Source organism: Drosophila biarmipes, chromosome 3R, assembly GCF_025231255.1.
Source record: "Drosophila biarmipes strain raj3 chromosome 3R, RU_DBia_V1.1, whole genome shotgun sequence".
Taxonomy (NCBI): Eukaryota; Metazoa; Arthropoda; class Insecta; order Diptera; family Drosophilidae; genus Drosophila; species Drosophila biarmipes.
This window is the reverse complement of record NC_066616.1, coordinates 16,880,424-16,899,984: the sequence shown is the minus strand read 5'-3', so window position 1 is coordinate 16,899,984 and position 19,561 is coordinate 16,880,424. Positions and strand designations below refer to the sequence as shown.

General features: G+C 42.1%; 2 protein-coding genes across 4 annotated transcripts; one reads left to right on the top strand and one right to left on the bottom strand.

Annotated features, from left to right (window-relative positions):
• Positions 1-7,459, bottom strand: LOC108031065 (pyrokinin-1 receptor). 3 transcript variants are annotated; one of them, XM_017104270.3, is made up of 7 exons: positions 7,050-7,459; positions 4,637-5,296; positions 4,406-4,571; positions 2,884-3,016; positions 2,616-2,814; positions 1,351-1,574; positions 1-1,095 (listed from the first exon to the last, which is right to left on the bottom strand). In XM_017104270.3, exons 2-7 carry the CDS (start codon positions 5,100-5,102, stop codon positions 331-333), a joined length of 1,953 nt encoding a protein of 650 aa, XP_016959759.1. In that variant the 5' UTR covers positions 5,103-5,296; positions 7,050-7,459; the 3' UTR covers positions 1-330. The 3 variants fall into 3 exon arrangements, with proteins under 3 accessions (XP_016959759.1, XP_050744482.1, XP_050744483.1); XM_050888525.1 differs by having other exon boundaries at positions 1,351-1,571; XM_050888526.1 differs by lacking the exon at positions 1-1,095 and having other exon boundaries at positions 1,385-1,574; positions 2,612-2,814.
• Positions 7,460-12,172: 4,713 nt separating this feature from the next.
• On the top strand, positions 12,173-18,724 carry LOC108032125 (pyrokinin-1 receptor). The gene is made up of 9 exons (XM_050888496.1): positions 12,173-12,518; positions 13,497-13,574; positions 14,593-14,850; positions 15,487-15,652; positions 15,740-15,872; positions 16,555-16,753; positions 16,836-17,050; positions 17,307-17,420; positions 17,830-18,724. Exons 2-9 carry the CDS (start codon positions 13,568-13,570, stop codon positions 18,421-18,423), a joined length of 1,686 nt encoding a protein of 561 aa, XP_050744453.1. The 5' UTR covers positions 12,173-12,518; positions 13,497-13,567; the 3' UTR covers positions 18,424-18,724.
• Positions 18,725-19,561: the final 837 nt, after the last annotated feature.

The window sequence follows — 19,561 nt, the reverse complement described above, 5'->3', positions numbered from 1 at the left end:
TAATGTTGGCAACATTCTTTATTTATTCACATTATTTTGCTGGTAGCTCAACACTTAACATTTAATTTATGAGTGCGATGCGTTCGCCATCGCACGAAGATACGGGGCGTGGCATTTTTTCGTCACAACGCTTTGTTGCCTCATTATCCTGGCTTTATGCCTCGCATAAATCGTCTGGACCTTGCCCATTCGTTCTATTCTTTTTATGGCCAGCCGAAATTTGCATGCAAATCGCTAGGTTCTCTGGCGTATATTTACAGATCGAAAAGTTTATTGCGCTAACTAAACAATGCCTAACTAAGCATAACTCTAGTTATCAGCCAGCCGGAATCACTGGGATTTGGGTGAGCCAAAGGTCAGGCCGCCGTCGCCGCTGCTGGGGTCCTCCGTTTTTTGCCTCCGCTTGCGCCAGGGGAATTTTCGTGAACTTCGACCTGGAATCGCTGCCGTTTGACAGGTCTCCGGATCCGGCAAACTGTGGCTGGTCACCTCATCCCTCCGGCTTATCACCCTCGTCAGCTTGAGGCGAGTGGCAGGCTGACTGACTTCCGAGGGGTCGGCAGCACTTTGGGTCGGTGTCACCAGCAGGGCACCGCTCTTGGTGGCCAGCAGGGCTCTCTTGGCCCGACCGGAAGCGTAGTGTCTGTCCACCACTTCCGCCTCCAGCAGGGAGTTGGCATCGCCCAGCGACGAGAGCTGGGACACCTGAGCCTGCAGCATTCGATGGGGAACTGCAGTTCCCGGGACCACCGGGCCATAGAACTCCTGTTTTCGCATCCGCCGCGTATTGCCTACACCCAATCCCACTCCATTTCCGTTTCCGGAGGCCAAGCTATTGCTGTTTATCGTGGTGGTTGTGGTGGTGGTGCGTATGCTGTCCTGCAGGGACAACTGGTGGCTCGCATCCCGGCAGCGGAACTGCACCACGCGGTAGGAGCCATAGGGCTCCAGGGCGTTGTTATTGACACTGCAACTGGCCGGCTGCAGACGCATCGATCCATTTTGCCTCAGCAAAGCACTGTAGTTGTGCTGGTGGTGCTGGCTCTGCTGGTGGTGGTGGTTCCGGGCCAGGCCAAACTGCCTTGTGAGAGTAATCTGTAAGGAAAGAAAACATTTTCGAGTTTAAGTTTATTTAAAAATTACAAAGTTATGATATGTTTAGTTTCACTTTTTTTAAATGCATTTTTTTTAATTCTTTTAAAGTGTTTTCTCCCTAGTGCTTGTTATTTATGCATTAATATTTAGGGTGTAAAATAAGCTAAAAGTGGTTTAAACTATCTAGGGAACTAATGGAAAGACCCCATTATTTACACATGAATATTTTAAAAAAGGGTTCAATCCCGGCCCTACCTTAAAGGCCTCGCGGAACTTGTGACTCATGATGTTGTACAGCAGCGGGTTGATGCAGGTGGAGAGGAAGTAGAGCACGCCGGACGTGTAATCAAGTATCCGGAAGTAGTCGTTGAAGGCATCCCGGCTGATGCCGATATTAATCAGGTTCAGTCCGTAGACGGCCATCAGGCGCTGGGCGTGGAAGGGAGCCCAGCAGAGGAAGAAGGCGACGGCTACAGCTACTGCAAATACGGGCAAGGATAAAGAGCGTATTAAATACCCCTGGAGAAGTGGGTTACACACACAAATGGTCCTTATCTCTTATATCCCCCGTAATCGAATAGTTTGGGCAAACGTTCTGGATACTCTTTATGCAGAAAGCCAGGGTTTTACCTGTTGCTAAAATGTAAATATTTTCTAACTGAATACCGAAAACCGAAATGCAATCTTTTGTTTCTTTACCACCCTCCCTCAAACCAAATTAATTTATTACTAAGGCCCTGGGCTTAATCTGAATTGGCCCATCAATTTCCATTTGGCCAACCGAGGGCAGTGGAACACTACGGAATCAATGGGCTGTGGATTTCCATTTCGACTTGTTTCCTGGCCTGTAATGGAAATAAGCTCTTTGGATTTTTAAAAATTTCGGCTGGACCTAAACATAAAAAACTCATCATAAATAAAATTTGAAACCATGAAAATGTTAAGGAAATCCTGTACCATAACTTTAAGACATGAGGTTTTAATAATAAAAATGTATAGATACAGAAAATGTATTAATTTTAAAATGATGATGAGTAAAAAAAAGGTAAGTAAAATAAGTAAAGTCCAAAGAAAGGCGAAAAATTATTAAATGACATTAAATATAGCTTATTGATAGCAAGATATCCTGCCATTATTCGAGTTGGCTTTATGAACCCCGCCACCCTCAAAGCACTCAAGTGCCCCGACTTGATTACTCTTGAGGTGCCACCTGTCTTCGCCTCTGCTTCATTCGCTAGATGGCCATTTAAGAGCTTTTCACATACACCGATGTTGGCGAAAAATTAATGACACCGCAGAGAAAGCAAATACAGCGGAACAGAAGCACATTCAACCCAGATGACGCAAGTGCGAATGAGGGGGGACGGGGAATCCCCTGTTTGATGTGTCGCCAACGCAAATATGTTGACAGTAATTTTCAATTTAAGACTTTCGGCGAAAAAGTTTTGACAGGCCCGGGGTGTTGGGAGCGGGCTTGTTGCTGTCTTTAATCAATCAAGCCGCCAACTCAACTCACCTACCCAACATTCTGATGACTCGTCCCTGGGCATTGAGGCCCCTGTTCGCATCGTAGGTCCTCCGCGGCAGCGATTGCAGCAGGCGACTCCTCTTCAGCTTCACACCGATGAGCACGTAGAGCACACAAATCGCCGTCATGGGTCCACCGAAGAAGATGAATCCCGAGACGGCGAACACATGGGCGTAAAAGTCGTTCTCCATCTGGGGGATAAAAGCGAAATAGCACTCTCATTCCGGGTTCTAGCACTCTTTAAACTCCACTCCACCCACCGTGCAGGAGTAGCCCTCGTTCTGGTAGACCACCGAGAACTGCATGGCCTGCGGCAGGGCCAGCAGGAAGGCCGCCAGCCAAATGGCGAATATAAATTTAATGGCCCGCGACAATTTTGACATGGTGTGCTGCCTACAAAATGACGGAAAGATTAGGCTGCATTATATGTTAAGTATTTCGGGGAAGTTGATGTAAATGCTTTCCCTCAAACGTGGGCGGATACGCGCTGAAATATATTATGGCAGTTACACTCAAACTCTGATGGTCAGATGGCCTGAGTTTAATGTAAATATTTACTTTAAATGTGCGTGCAAACAGGAAGGAAGTCAAACTCTTCCTAGGAAAATATTTTTAGCCCTCACTTGTAGCCTTCTTTTGAAATATGAGAGCAAGGGTTTGAAGTATTTAACTTAAAGTGTTAGAGTATGTAAAATATGAATTTTAGGAATTTCTTAGAAGGGAAAACCTAAATAGTTTCCTCAACAATCTTGACCTAGCTTTGTAGAGAGCAGATTACATATATTTTTTAATTTATCTCTGTGCTTAAAATAGAAACCACCCTCATTAAAAACAAAAAGGAAAAGGGAACTTGAAAACTTTAAGGCACATTACGTAAGACTCCGATTAAATCCCTTTCTGTTGCTGAGCTCGTAAACAGGCGAATCCTTTGGGTTTTATCCAAGTACCCACCATGAAATACAAACACAGAAATATCGTTTTATTTCAACAATAGTATTTAAACCCATCTTGATTGAAAGAAAAACTTTTTCCCTAACTTTATAATCGGGTTTGGAATGCCATCTTTTGGTCAACCCACTCTTTCATGTCTGGAGATTCATTTATTTGGCAAATTTGTGAAAAAGTATAAAGTTAGTTGGAAACACAAATTGTGCTTATAATAGAAGGTATTTTTTTCACTCAGATTCTTTGTTCCTTTTTGAAAAACGAAATTTAATATGGGTTTCGCTGGAACACAATACGCGAAAATTATGAATGGAATCCAGACATATTCGTTTAAGGAACCATTTATATTTGTACGTAAATTGTATATTAATAAATCTCAGGTTAAAGAAGAGCTTCAATAAAAACGTAGGTACTCCTTAATTTATTGAATAAATAGTTTTATACCGGCACACTTTTTTCATCGCCAGCTAATTCCATAGTTTTTAATGAACTGCGTAGCTACTATTAATTAGTGTCAATAAATGAAAGGATATGTGAAAACGCTCCGAATTTTGTTGTCAAGCCTGACTTATTTTATCATTCCTCAACCTGACTGTTTAATTATGAATAATTATTGTGTCTCTAATGTGCACGGTATTTGTGTGGTATCATTTTATTGCGTTTGACTGGCGCTTATCAAGTTTCATTTATCTATTTATGGTCTGTCCCATTTATGCGTGATCCACTTTGTTAATGAAGGCGGGCTAGTAACACTGGGAAAATACTATTTATGATGTCAAAAATACATTTATAATGAAAATGTAGGAAAAATTAAAGTAAAAACTACCTAAAACTCACCGAAAGGGATGACAGATGGCTATGTATCGCTCTACGGTGAAGGCTGTGATGGTGAGAACCGTGGCATTGGCGGCCATTTCGGAGAGCACACTGCCCATGATGCACATGGCGTCCGTGAAGGGATACATGTCCGGGTACCAGAGGTTGTACAGCTCCTGGGGGATGCCTAGGGGACGGGGTATTCGATGACATTACGCATACGCCCTGATGGTTCCTGGAAAACGCGCTTACCCGAGACCAACAGTATCAGGTCGGAGACAGCCAGGTTGAACAGGTAGAAATTGGTGGCCGTGTGCATGAAGTTATTCCGCGAAATCACAATGCAGGTGATAAGATTACCCAGCACGCCTGCCACAAAGATGAGGGCATAGCAGACGGTGAAGGCGGTACGCAGGGTCAGGGACTCGTCCATCGGCGAGTCCGATGCCATTGTGCCGTTCCCATTGGTGGCGTTCGTGGAGCCCAGGAGATTCGAAAGGTTCTCGGTCGTTATGTTCAGCAGATGGGCGACATGTGTTAGGAATTTGTCATTCTTCAGCAGCAACAGCTCGGGGCTCTCGCTGGCACTGGGCATGCCAGTGGTGGCTGTGATGGTGGGCATCTGATTGGGACTGGGCGACACATGAGCCATGAATGATTGATTGAGGCCATCATCGTTGCTGTCGTTGGCGATGGTGATGGCGACGCCTTGCAACATGCTAGCTGTCGTCGATTAATTGCGGACTTCTTTCTCCTTTCTCCGCTCGTTCGGATTGGAGGAAAACCGAAACCAAGTCGGCCGCCCACTCGTATCAATGCGTTATTAATACTGTCTGGCGCATCCGCTGCCGCATCCTTTGTGGCACATGGCCGATAAGCAGTCGACGACAGGCCCAAAAATTGCTCACTCGCCTGTGAAGCAAACAACATTAAAAGTCATTAGACTCAGGGATGAATTTAAATTGAAGCCAGCCAGCCGGGCTGACGTAACTTTTTTTTAGCAGCGGCATCAGGTGGCCCAAAGGCTCGATAGGGAAACTGCGTATGAATCCCGAAATAAAGCACTTGCCTACTGCCACTCGTCGCCAGCCTCTTGGCTCTATTAATGGTAAACATCTGGCACTCTAGTGCAGAGAAAAAAGGTCCTAAACGTCCCGGCTTTGATAATAAAATGTGTGATAATAATTATGTTTTACATACATTAAACTAATATATTTTTAAATGTATTTGTTTATAAAAATATGATCTGAAGTTTTTAATAGAGTATATCATTAGTAAATACTTTTTCAAATTTAAATATTGTATCTTGTATCTATCAGATTATTATTTAATGTTCGATATTCAGAAGAAGATGGTTGATGTCCGTTTCAAGATAATTGAAAATAATTCATTTTATTAGGTCTTAAATTATGGTATTTATTTTGACCTTCCTTGTATCTCTTTTTTTGAAGGGCTTCATTCTTTTTAAAATGGTTACTTTAAATGAAAAACTATTCTTATATTAAAAACAACATTTCTAAAAATAATAAATTAATATTCATTATGCTTGTATTTACAGATTTTTTTTTTATTTAACGTAAAAATAAATATTTCCGCGTCCCAAATAACTTTTATTTGAAAAAACATTTTTTATATATTTTATATGTAAATATGTTTCACTGTACCCAAAATGTCACTTGGCACTTGACTCTATTAATAGTAAACATCTTAAGCTGTGGCAATACAGATTGCTGGCAATCAATACAAATATAGTTGTGGATGAAAAAGTTTTTCTATTTGCTCGGTCTAAGCCGTGATGACTGAAACGAAACCTGATTGCATGTGTGGGAAAGTTTTTCTGGCCTGGGAAGAAAAGGGAAACTTTTCCCACCCCCGACTGTCGTTTGGGTGCCCATTAGGGATCCCAGCACATGCTGGATTTTAAAGATGCCATGGCGGGGTAATATTTCACTCATTATGCCGCCAACACGTTTGGAAATGGGTTTCCCTTGCTGCCAGAAATCAAATTCTGGGGCTAGAAGTCAAAGGCCAAGTATGGCGAGCAACACCAAGTCACTGTTAATGCCAAGTTGGATTATTGGCTTGAAGCCAGATTCTTGGCTGATACGTCTAATTAATTATGTTTCCTGTTCGTTAAGTGTTCTCCTTCTGCCGGAGGCGTTTAAAAAGCCCCAGAAAGTATGCTACGCATTTGGAGGCTGAGGGTCCACGAATCTCGAGGGGTCAGTCTCGAGATGACAACATCTTATTGACGCAAACTAATTGGAAAAATAATTGAATTGCCAGCTGAGGTGTGAAAGTTGATTTAGATATGATTGGGCACAAACCGAAGAGCTGGGAGTCACCGGCTGATTTCGATTCTGGTTCCGATTCTGTGTACAAATGTGCGACTTCCGGCGCAATTATACAATCCAATCAGCCAGGGCAAAGCCAAGCGGACCATATTAGGGTTTGAAATTCAATTTCAGTTGCAGAACAAGTTTAAACCGCACTCCAGTTGCATTGCCCAGGTGCCTTAGCCCGGTTTAATTAAACTTTGCGGTTGCCAGAGGTAAGCAATTTGGGAAATAGAATTTTTTAAATTTCTGAGAACGAGTCCTGAGTAAATTGCCATCGACATGTTGATTTCTAGCAAGGCTAGATGAAATAACAAAAGCATATTTACTTTTGCTCCGCGTATTGTGTCCTTCTTTGTAGTCGAGTCGTATCCTTATTCGCTTCGGTGTCTCACAAGGTGGGTGTCTCCTTTTTTTTGGGATTGCAATGGCACGTTCAAGGACTTCCGCGTGGGATTCTTTTCTTAACCCTTTGGGCTCGTTTAAAAGAAATCACTGAACGGAAAATTAGTTTTCACTTTGTTAGGCAATCACTGGGAAATATTTAATGAGTGGCAAATCACTGGGGATTTTTGGAAAAACTTGATATATATATTTTAAAAGCATTTAACACTTTATTTATTAAAAATACATTTTATTATTTTTTCCCTTACTGACACTACTTTAAAATATTTTTAATTAAACCAAAATTTTGGTGGTTATATTTTAGCCTCGGCTTGTATTTTTTGGGGCTCGCACACGTCCGAATCGAAGGAAAGTCGGTGACAGACTGAGTTGCCTTGCGGCCATCGAGTCGGTGGTAGACGGCTGCTGTTAGCCAACTGTTAACTAACAGCAGTTCTTGGCCTTTGGCTCTCCGTATTTTTGTCTGGCACTCTGCTCTCGTCTGAGGAACACAAACATTTGGCCCTAATTTCATTCATAAATTCATGCACTTCACCTTGACTGCGGCTCCTTCACCTTCCCGCCGCAAGTTATGTCTTACTTGTCGGATGAGTAATGTCGCAGGCAGCTGGCTTTATGGAGCCTTACCATAAGCGGCAGTCGATCCAATTGAATGCCAAGTTGTGCGCGCGGCTAATTGAAATTGCAAATGGCCCAAAGCACTGGCACTTAGTTTTAATATTTATTGTCCTAGGCCCGACCGCCCGTCAATTGTTTTCGCTCTCTGAGGTCAGAGAACAGGGAAAATAAACGGCAAATCAAAGCCGTTTGTACATCATAAAGTAGGCTAAGGAATGTGTTTGTTTTGCAGGACATGAGAGCGGCCCGGATTGCCCCTTCCCTGACTTTTCACCAGGCCAAACCGCATATTAATGTCGGCCCTCGTCCGCAGATTTGTGGATTTGTTTTCATTATCCAGCCCTCTGGTTTCGAATCGCCTTGGGCCTCGCGCATTCAATTGGAGCATGGCTCGTTGTTCTGGTCTTAAAGATATTTATGGTGGGGCTGGAGAAGGTGGGGTCTTCCCGCTGAAGAGTTTTCAGTACAATTTGGCATGGTTGTCTGGTCGCGGTAAATATGCACAGTTGCTGGAGCGTGACCACAATCCGGGCTTTGGGGCTCGCTAAAGAGCCTTTGGATATTAGGGAAATGCCTGCGGGCGGGACTAACGATTTTATGATGAAATGAAGAAGAAAATGAAGAAAATGAACTGGCTTGAATAGAGTTCTACGTAGAAGTTTATAAAAAATCAATGTTTGAAAATAATTGGTTTAAAATGAAAATAGTTTTTAAAAATATAATTTCTATATTTATAATTTTTTGTCTAAAATGGATTTATGAAAAAATGAGCTTTCCTAGAAAGATAAAACAAAGGATCAAATTTTTTAAAATAATAAATTGATGCTAAATAATATTTTTTTAAAAATGTCTTTATGGGCTTGATTCTGTATACGTCTTACTTATTTTTATATGTTAAACTAATATATAATTATTTGTTTGTAAAAAACAACTTAATTTTTATTGATTAAACTCCACTGAATTAAGTATTGGGTATTTCTTCCGGTGCACCAATCACATCCCAAACAGATTTCAGCTTCCCACGCACTTTGTTCCGGCGTAAATGCGATTAAACGCGCGTTAAATTAATGTTGCCCCACATAATCACTGTCCGATATCTGGAAGTCGATTCCCTGGATTATTCATGAGCTCCGGAGTGAATAATGGAAGCGTGAGGACAATCAACAACAGTGATCCGCCCACTGACCTTTCCGCGTTGCGTATACGTCATGTTGTCCCGCTGGCCAGTGTGTTTCTGTGATTCGGAATGATTCAATTGGCCGGTGGTTTCATACTGATTAGCATAATGCCTTTTGACACACATGTGGACCACCTACAGGGGGAGAGACAAAAGATAGCCAGATCCTAATCGAAAAGGGTCGACCACAGCTTTGAGGGCACAGCAGTTGGTCCCCATTCGGGGGATCTCTGGTTCTGGCCTTGATTTACGACTGCAATGGGTCTAGTTGGAAGCGAAAACGATAATGTTCTGGCCACAACCACTGATTAGCTCGTCTTGAGTTGATGAACGTGGCCGAAATGAGGACAGGACACTGCAAATGCGGCTTAGAGCACTTTTGAGTGCGTCATGTTATTCTAGCTGTGGCTAATTAGTGCAATTAAACTAAATGCGGGAGTCCTTGGCCTTTTGCCTTTCCAAGAAACCCGAGCATTGAACTGTCGAACCAGAGTAAAGTATCCTTTAAATAGTATGTAGTATAATTCATACAGTTGATACTCTTAAGCCCACGCTTTCAACTCAAGTGCTCGCATTACTCATACAACCCGTTGGCCCAAGTTTATGGGAAGTTCGCTACTTTCATGTTGGAAATTGGGCATCTTGGCCGGCAATGGCATGTCGATGAGGGCAATTGCCGGGCTTTTACCCAAATGAAGCCCGGCCAACACGCACACCTCTTATTTTTTTGGTGGGGAATTCAATTATTTGAAAGGCTCTACAGTGCAAGTGGCAGTTCGACTTCATTTGGCCAATCGAAGGTCACAATTAGCCACGGGCTCGGAAATTTTGTCAACGACTTGTTGAGCGCGTGCCAGGGTTCAATAAATTTATGTGGCTGAGGTTAAGAAGCGAAATGGTGATACCCTTCAAAGGGTTAGGTAATTTAAGATACATTTCGATTTGTTCAATATTAAAAGAGTATTCAAATCAATGAATTAATACCTAAACAATAACTTTTGTAACCTAGTATGAATAAAATCATAAAATCATTAAGCTCTAAATGCAAATAAAAGAATGGCTTTGGACAAATTCCATATAGCCGAAAGTCATTATTGTTAATAAAGCCTGCGGTTTCTGCAGGAAACCAAATATTTATAATAAAAAGGTATTTAATGTTTGTTTGCAAAGAAAATATGAACAAAAATTAAAAACCCACTGTCATTCATGATATACAATTTATTTTGGTAGAATTAACATACATCAACATCAGTTTAAATTCTATACATTTTTAAAGGCAAAAATGTTTTTTAATAGGCACATACATATTTCAAATGACCAGTTTGAGATGCTCGAGGACACGAAAAAAGTTCATTTAAAATATTTATAGTTTCGGGGCACACATCCACTATCTTTTTCCGCCAGACAGCTTTCATATTTTATTTGTATAAACCCCAACTCAAATGTAATGTGGCCCGTACTTAGGTGAAAGTTAGGGAAAGCAGTGAGCGGCAACGGGTTGGTCGAACTGCAAATTACTTTGGGCCTGCCCTCTCCGTGTGCAATAAAACCAAATGAATTGGAAACTTGCACAAAAATTCAACTAAACTGCTGACGAGGATGCCGCCGTCGCCCGATGACAGAGTCCTGCGAAAGGCGACGGGAAAACTTCAAAACGCCAAACAAGAGCCCGACTCAAAGGACGTCCCGAATCTGATGTCATGCCCAGTGTTCATAAAGAGCCAGGCAAACGAAAATCTCCCCCATTTTCTCCGTTTTCCACTTCCCTTGGCCACTTTTTCCGCCGGCTTTCGTCAACAATTGGCAGCCAAAGTTTTGACTGCGAATGCCTTTGCAGCACGTGCTGCGTATTTGCCCTGTCTTTGAATTCATGAGATACTCGTTGAGGAGATTAGAAGGGAAATGGAGAAGGGTCCCCGACAAAGAAGGGCCAGCCCAGACCCTTGATTCCCCATCCCTACGACAGGCCCACCTCCCTGCAAAAATCAATGTTTGCTTAGGACTTTGTTTTGATTAAGTGCCAAAAAATTGTTTCGTACTATTTGCATAAAAATTGAGAAATTGAATGCATGCAATGGATTTGATTTGTGTGCCCAACAATTCGATTTGCTTTGCGCCTCGTACACATCGCATACAAATAGATAGATAGTATGGATACTGCCGCAGTTGTTTGCCCTTAATATCGCCGAACTAGCCGCTGGGATAGGAAAATACACATTTTATGAGTCGCAAAGCTCTGATAGATTTTCCCCGCACATGGCCATAAAAGTTAGGCCCCCGGGGGCCTCATAAAATCTCTCTTTGACTGATCATAAAACCACGGCATCATGTCCAATTCCGTGGCTTGATGGCTGGGGCTCAACGGCGTACAACGTGCTTTCACAAATTAATTTTAAGCAATTTAGTTGTCCTCCAAGCTGTGCTCCAGGAAGGGAAAATACGACAGGGTTAACTGCAGTGAGCCGTGTGGGTTACAGGTTATATGAAGGTGCTACGGGAGCTTTATATGTATATATAGAAAAGTGCTTAAACCGGCAAACAACTTGTATAAGGTGCCACAGAAATGGGTTTCGCCATATTGTAGAAACGCTTTGTTATTTATTTTATTTATTTTTAACAATTGCAGATCACAAATATATAACTTTGCAGGCGGTATCTTAAATTACCACTTTAATATTAAATTTATATACTAAGTGTCTAAATACACTATTAATATTAATAAAGCATGATATATTATTTGTGACCTTCCAACCACAAAAACAATCCATTTGACAGCGGAAACTGGGCCATTTTTATAAATTTCTGTTCTGTTTTGTTCTCCGAGCGACCACTTCACCTTTTCCCGGCTGCCTTGACTTAACTTGATTGTGGTTGCGGGCTAAGGAGTGTCGCAGAGGGTTAAGTGGGCGGCAAGGTCGCCATTTGCATTGTCCTTTGGCTCTGTTAACATAATAATCAAACAATTTGCCGCCCTGGCCAAATTAATACGCCACTAAATAAGATAAACTGCATGGCACTCCAGTATTATTTGCATTTTTATTACCCTTTTGCCGGGCGGACCCTTCATATAAGGCCGGAATCGCCAGAGCGCCGTCGCAGAGAGCCGAAAAGTGACGAAAAGCAACCGGTAGTTGTGCGCTGCCAACGTCGACTGCGCCGCCGGCGCCACTGTTGCGTCGCTGTTAACGACAATGGCCCGAACGGGCTTTGTTGCCAAGATTTTTTGGCCAAAAACCCAGTCAGTCGGATGCTGCGGCCCGTTGCTGTAGCCGCCGCCGTCGCTCTTGATTTCTTCTTGGCATCTTCATGGTTTTTCGAAGACGTACGAAAACGAGAAAACGGGAAAACCATCCATTTACGCGTGCCCTCAGTCATAATTTCGGTTCTGAGAATCGTTCTACGTACCAAAATTAATCAGTGCCAAACGCAAATAGTTAAAGCCATTAATTGTGAGTGCGAGCGTGTGCGTGTTAATTTAACCCCAGCCTCTCGTGGCCATTAATCAATACTTAGCACATGGTAAAAACTGATTAGCTGGTGTGCAATAAAACACCAGAAAAATTAAAAATCGAGAAGCCCCAGCGAAACCCCAGAGAAAGTGAGTGAAAGGTGAGGGGGAAGTCGTGGGGGGTGGGGTTACAAAGTGCAATGCTCGCGAAATGCGAATACAAAGTGACAAAATCAAAACAGTTCAAAGGCATAAAAAATAAATGCATTCCGAAAAATGTGGCAGGCATCGTTTGACAAATTTAAATTAAACGTGTTTTAAATGCACAAACGATGGCCAGCGAAAAATATAAGTAATTGTCATTAGGCGGAATGAAAAGCCCCCGAACAGGAGCGACGAAACAGTTGTAAACAAGTTGCGAAATAAATAAGGCCTTATCGGGGCCCCAAGATCTCCGCACATTGCCAGTGAAATCCATTGACCCGAAACACTAATGGTGCAGAATCTATAATAATATATGCAAAACGAAGTCGCGAAAGATGGAAAATAGTAATACAAACCGAAAGCAAAACTCACTCTTTATGGACAGGGGCGGATGCATAATTTTCGGTGCGATGCTACACGGTCGATCATCAGTGAACATCAGATATCAGAGTTCAGACATCGGACGCCGAAACGAAAACAGAAAAATGAAAAAATGAAAACCAGTTTGATTGAATATACAATATAATAAAACCAAATTCGACAGCATTCTTCTGGCCGTGCATATATTGTAGAAACTCTTTATGATAATGATAATGAAAACGTCCAAAAACGGTCAACCCGGCCACAATAACGAAATATGGCCACCACATTAGGAATAGCAGCGGCCGAAAAAAATAAGCACTCATCACCTGAATGGAGTTAAACTATGTTAATGTTATTAAGTCACCCGGTGTCCATTGGGAACTTTGTCTTCCCCACCACCTGACCTTGAGTTTCGCGGCGCGTTTAATTTGTTTGCCACCAGGTGTTCGGGGGGCGCTCTTCTGAGCCGCCTCCTAAGCCCTGTAGCAACATCCTTAAATTCATCCCGTGTACACAAATATTTTGACTAAATGCCACTTAGCAATTCAAATTAATTTTCAGCTTCCACTTGCCCTGAGCCTGGTCCTTCGCCCAGGACACCTGACGGCCTGCCAGGTAAACGCCTTCCCAAGATGCCAGGTAAACACAGGACACAAACACACTTTAAGACACGTCTCCTGTGGGGTGGACCTTGGCAGGTGAAAAAGTTTGCAACTTCAATGGGCAGACCCAATGGCGCGCAAATTTATGTAAATTCAGCAAACTAGGTCTAACTCGAAGCATTTAGTTAACCATTTCGGAATATCTTAAAAAGGCATGTGGTCTTTAATATTATAAGTGAGTGTTCTAATAGGTTGATTTGAATAGGTTTTTTGGTATTTCATTTTGCCTAGGCATTTATAAAACTTTTTTGAATTCTCGAAGTTCACTAACCTTAAAATATCAGAACATTAGAAAAGTGTGGATGTCACTTAGTAATAAAATATCATATTTTTATATCCATAAGATAGAGCTGAGCTAAAATAATCTTTATTAAAAGTTGACTCTTTATAATACATATATATACATAAAAATCTTGATTTTATTAGAATACTTTAAAGCAAATATACAAATTTTAATTATTGTGTATACGCAAAAAAATATACAAATAATTAATACAAACATTAATACAAGTTTAAACAATATCTTAGTTAATTCCTGAAGAGAAAAGGATTAAAATACCTTGAGAAAAAAATAATACATTTTATTTTGTATAATTCATTTCGTAGGTCCTAAAATAAAAAGGAACTTTATTTTAAATAAATTGAAGTCCCATAAAAGCAGCTGTAGGTCCACCCCATTGCAGAAATCAGAACACAACATTAAATCCCACACTCATGACAACAGATTGTAGGAGGAGTGGCTCTGGCCTAAGTCGAAATTGATGAGCCCCCGCCAGGGGCATTATGAAAACATTGCTTGAGAGCGAGAGCTTCGATTGAAAATACATAAGCAGGGATCTAAGATTCCCGGAGAAATTCGAAATTAATAGTGCGCACACACATTGGAGGACACACACCCATGGCAGTCAAAATGCTGCCCACTAACAGTTCCGGTCTCCTGGCAACCGATCTGCAACTGTTTCACAATGAGAAATTCCTTTTGAATCTGACCCAAGTGCTGAACATCTCGGCGGACAACCTGACCAGCCTGCTGCAGGGCCTCGAACCGGAGGAGCTGCTGCCCACGGCCACCCCGATGACGCCGCTCGACCTGCTGGCCACCCTCAGCGTGGGCTACGCCCTCATCTTCATTGCGGGCGTGCTGGGCAACCTCATCACCTGCATCGTCATATCGCGGAACAACTTCATGCACACGGCCACCAATTTCTACCTGTTCAACCTGGCCATATCCGACATGATCCTGCTGTGCTCCGGTGAGTTATGATAACAATTTTATTTGGTTCCAATTGAAACATTAGATTTTAAAAATAAATTCAATAAAAACAAGAAATTTGAGTGCCCCTATTGTGAGATAATCGAAAATGATCATGACTAAATAGACGCATATCTTGACGCTTATCAGGGTTTTTTATAAACTCGTTGTTAATATTCAATGAAATACAATTTTATATTTTTCGCATAACACGTTCGATAACGCAAAAATAAAAAAAAAATAAAAATAAGATATTAAATATACATATGTAAATTATTCTGACGCTTTCAATATAAACAAGAAAGTCGGGAGACCGACAGATGGTCATGACTTTTTAAATGCATGTCAAGATGCTTATTTGGGTATCTTATAACCGTTATTTAAAGAAAACTTTAACTATTTTTGGAATAGAATGTATTTAAAACAATGTATTCAATTTTGTATATGTGTATTACACATTAAAATCCATTTTATCAATTTCATTTTGTGTTTATTTAGTCAAATATTTGTATGAAAATATTTTGCTCTTGACTTGTAAACATCCCGCTAAACAAATACGCTTTCTCAGTATTTACCCGCACATTTTTGTTGAATTATTCATATGTTATTGTGGGTATTTTTGCTGTTCCCCCATTAGGAATGCCCCAGGACCTGTATAACCTTTGGCACCCGGACAACTATCCCTTCAGCGACAGCATCTGCATATTGGAAAGCGTTCTCTCGGAAACGGCGGCCAATGCGACCGTGCTGACCATTACCGCCTTCACCGTGGAGCGCTATATTGCCATTTGTCATCCGTTCAGGTGGGAGTAGAACCTTTCCAGTGCCAACCCCACTGCCCGTTTCAATTTTCCCCGAAACTTTGCTAATTGGTTCTGCCTTCGATACAGGCAGCACACGATGTCCAAGTTGTCACGGGCCGTAAAGTTCATATTTGCCATCTGGATAGCCGCCCTTCTGCTGGCCCTGCCCCAAGCCATCCAGTTCTCCGTGGTGATGCAGGGCATGGGCTCCTCCTGCACGGTGCGTATGATTGATGGGAGGCCCTTAATCGCTTTCCCAGTTCCGAGGAGCTACCTGGTTAATTGAGTTACTGGGTTGGTTCGTTGGCCTCTTGAGGCATTTCCTGTTGACCGAAATAATGCTTTTAAAGGACCTTACGAGACGCTACAGCTACTGCTTTAAAATTTAATACATTAAATTGGACTGATTACTATTTTAAATTCACAGAAAATTAATTATTAATTAATTCACAGATCTTAGTACTTTGGCTAGAATAATACAATTACTAATAATATTATCGTTTGTCGAAATGTCATAGTACTTTAATTAGCCTTTAAACTAACCATTTTCCTACAGCTTCTAGTTTAGAGAGACCCTTGCTAACATAAAAGTTTAATAGCTAATGTGAGATTTTACAAAGTAGGCAAAACCTTTTAGGAGGCCTCAAATCAAAGTAGGTAAATCTAGGAAGTTATGCATTCAAGCTTTTAAAATAATTTTACGAGTTTTCCCCGCGAAACCTGGCTTTATTCTGAATTTACAACCACCACATGATCAATCAGAGGCAATCTTTTACGATGGTTGACTCAATTCAGGGTAATCAAATTTACAGCCTTCGCCCTCCGGCCGTGGCTGGGGGCCAAAAACCATATCGCTGCGCCTGGTAACGTGTATATTTTTCTCTGCGATATGTCTGCTGCAGATGAAAAACGACTTTTTCGCCCATGTGTTTGCTGTGTCGGGCTTCCTGTTCTTCGGCGGACCCATGACGGCCATCTGCGTGCTCTACGTCCTCATCGGGGTGAAGCTGAAGAGGAGCAGGCTCCTGCAGGCGCTGCCCAGGCGCTGTTACGATGTCAACCGGGGGATAAGCGCCCAGACCCGAGTCATCCGGATGCTGGGTAAGCAGGATATGAAATATCCGAAATAACTCATGGTTGCATCATGCGCCCGCCCCCTTTCCACTGCCATTTCCATTCCCAGTGGCCGTGGCCGTGGCGTTCTTCATCTGCTGGGCCCCCTTCCACGCCCAGCGCCTGATGGCCGTCTACGGCTCCTCCTCGGGCATCGAGTCGCAGTGGTTCAACGACGTGTTCAGCATCCTCGACTACACGTCCGGCGTGCTCTACTTCCTCTCCACCTGCATCAACCCGCTGCTCTACAACATCATGAGCCACAAGTTTCGAGAGGCATTCAAGGTGAGCTAGCCCCCGGAAATTAATTTTTATTGGTTTCATTAAAGTTATGGTATCGAGCAATCGATTTTAGGTGGGCAGACTCTGCAGTGCAGCAGAATATATACATTTTTAAAAGCATATTGAAAAGATAGCTACTTTCAGAAACACTTTTATGGCATTAAACATTGTTTAAATCTACCAATCCTGCTAACCTACAATCTTAGAAAGCCATTCACCAATCCCTATCAAATTTACAACACCTTTGAAACCATTTAAGGTTACCCTGGCTAGACAATTTGGACTGGGTGGCAAAAACCAAGGAAGAGGGCTGCCCCACACCTACAGCGCTCTGAGGCGTAATCAGACGGGTTCGTTGCGACTTCACACCACGGTGAGTGCACTTAGAGAAAAGTATACATTGTATAAAAAATGAGTAAATTAGAAGTAGATCTAACCTTTACAAAACTACTAATATTATTTTTTTATAAAAGAAAAATGTTTAATCAATGATGAAAATATAGGTATACCAAGTTTAAAGTCTTATAATATAGTTTTTGATCCTATGAAATATATTTTATGACCACTTTCAAAACTCGAACTAACATGAGCCACAAAAGTCAATAAGCTAGGATTTATATAAAATATATTTTCGCAGAACTACTCATTATTGTCATTTAAGTACTAAAACAACTTAAAGACCCTTTGAGTTAGGGAAGTTTAATGTATTCAAATGTGGGTCTTAAATGTAAATGTATTATCATGTTTCACCTTCTGATAAATGTTTTAATTTCCCCCAACAGGACAGCGTTCGGACCACCATGACTTCCACGGCGACGACGACTACGGGCCTGAATGGCTCTGCCAGTGGCAAAGGGACGGCAACAGGTCCGGCGGTGCGGCTGAACCGCGTGTCCTTGGACAGCGGCCAGCTGCAGGGCCAGAGTCGGAGTCGGCAGGACCTCTTCGACAACCCACGTCGCACCCTCCAGACGCAAATATCCCAGCTGTCGTCGGTGGGCGATGCCCACTCACTGCTCGAGGAGGACTTGCACTTTGCCGGCGAGCCACTGCAGCGACAGCCCACCATGTGCTCCATTGATGAGCTCACTGATGACTTGGCCATCTCCCGGTCCCGCCTCAAACTGACGCGCATTACCCGCCCACTGGCTGCGGCGGGGGGCGTGGCAGGAGGCGGGACAGGGGGCGTGGGAGGTGACGAGTCGAGTGGCAAAGTGAGCAAGGCGAAAGTGAAAGTGCTGAAGGGCTCAAGCGCTCTCAAGGGTCTCAGGGCCAAATTCAATTGGCGTGCCAGACGCAAAGGCAGCCACAAACCGCCGGTTAAGGGGGCCACGGGGGCGGTCGACGGTTCCGGAGAGCGGGGATCGGCCTTTTAAGGGGGTCCCAACAAACCTCCCCATACACTTCACCCCCCTCTCTGGAGGAGAAAGCCTTATCCGGAGTCCATTCCAGTGCCACCCGCAGACATTACACACACACAACTGTGATATGAGCAGCAAGCGCCTCTCCAGCTTGTTTGTGTTTACTTTAGACAAATATATTCCGCGTTGGGGTCAATTAAACTATATAGTTGTCCCGGCCACTAATGATGTAGCCCAAAGCTATAGTTCGAATTCTAGTTTTAGTATTGTACTTGTAATCGAATCGCGTTGAACCGCAATAAACCATGTAGTTCAGTCTCTGTTCAAAAGGTTCGATGGTGTTTTATTGGTGAGTTGGGGTTTCGTAGAGGTGCAGGGAGTTTTTTTAATTAAAAAAATATGTTGCAAAATGTAAAATTGATCAAAAAAGAAATAGTTTTTTCCTTGTTACATTGCAAATACTGGTCAGAACGTGGAATGTCATACCTCGTTGAGCTCGTCGTTTAATTTGCAATCCAATGGGATTTAAGCCTGGAAAACTTTAATTTTTGCCATTTCTTGCAAAAAAAAAACCTCTTAAAAAAAAGGATAAAATTGGTCGAAAAATAAATGTTCTTTAAAACGATATGGATCGTTAGCGGGATAGGAAAGCTGCTCAAAACAGTCTCTTCCCAAACTCTACGCCTTTAATTGGCTGATTGAAAATTGAAAAAAAATTGAAAAACTGCTAAGGAAATGAATATTTTTGATAAAAATTCAAATCCCATTTTTTCAGTATAAAAAATAACTTTTTTCGGTGTATTAATGCAACAAAACGTCAGAATAAGGAGTCCCATACCTTGCCGAACTCGTCGTTTAATTGCCAATCTACTGGCATTCAAATTTAAAAATGTTATTTTTGAGCCATTTTTCGCAAAAAAAAAACGATAAAAAAAGAGAAAATTGGTCAAAAAATAAATTTTTATTTAAGCGATCGTTAGCATAAGAAACTAGCTTCTCAAAACAGTCGATCTTTTAGCTCTACGCCTTCATTTGGATAAACTAAAAAAACTGTTAAAAAATAAGAATTTTTAAGCAAAATCCAAATACTTTTTTTCGGCATAAAAATCTAGTATTTTGCTGTCATACCTCGTTGAGCTTGTCTTTAAATTTC

Coding starts and splice junctions, on each gene's coding strand:
- LOC108031065 (XM_017104270.3), bottom strand. CDS start 5,102: ATGTTGCAAGGCGTCGCCATCACCATCGCCAACGACAGCAACGATGAT. Junction 4,572..4,636: donor CCTGATACTGTTGGTCTCGG/GTAAGCGCGTTT, acceptor CCCGTCCCCTAG/GCATCCCCCAGGAGCTGTAC. Junction 1,575..2,615: donor ACGAGTCATCAGAATGTTGG/GTAGGTGAGTTG, acceptor CCGTATTTGCAG/TAGCTGTAGCCGTCGCCTTC.
- LOC108032125 (XM_050888496.1), top strand. Junction 15,653..15,739: donor GCCATTTGTCATCCGTTCAG/GTGGGAGTAGAA, acceptor CCTTCGATACAG/GCAGCACACGATGTCCAAGT. Junction 15,873..16,554: donor GCATGGGCTCCTCCTGCACG/GTGCGTATGATT, acceptor TGTCTGCTGCAG/ATGAAAAACGACTTTTTCGC.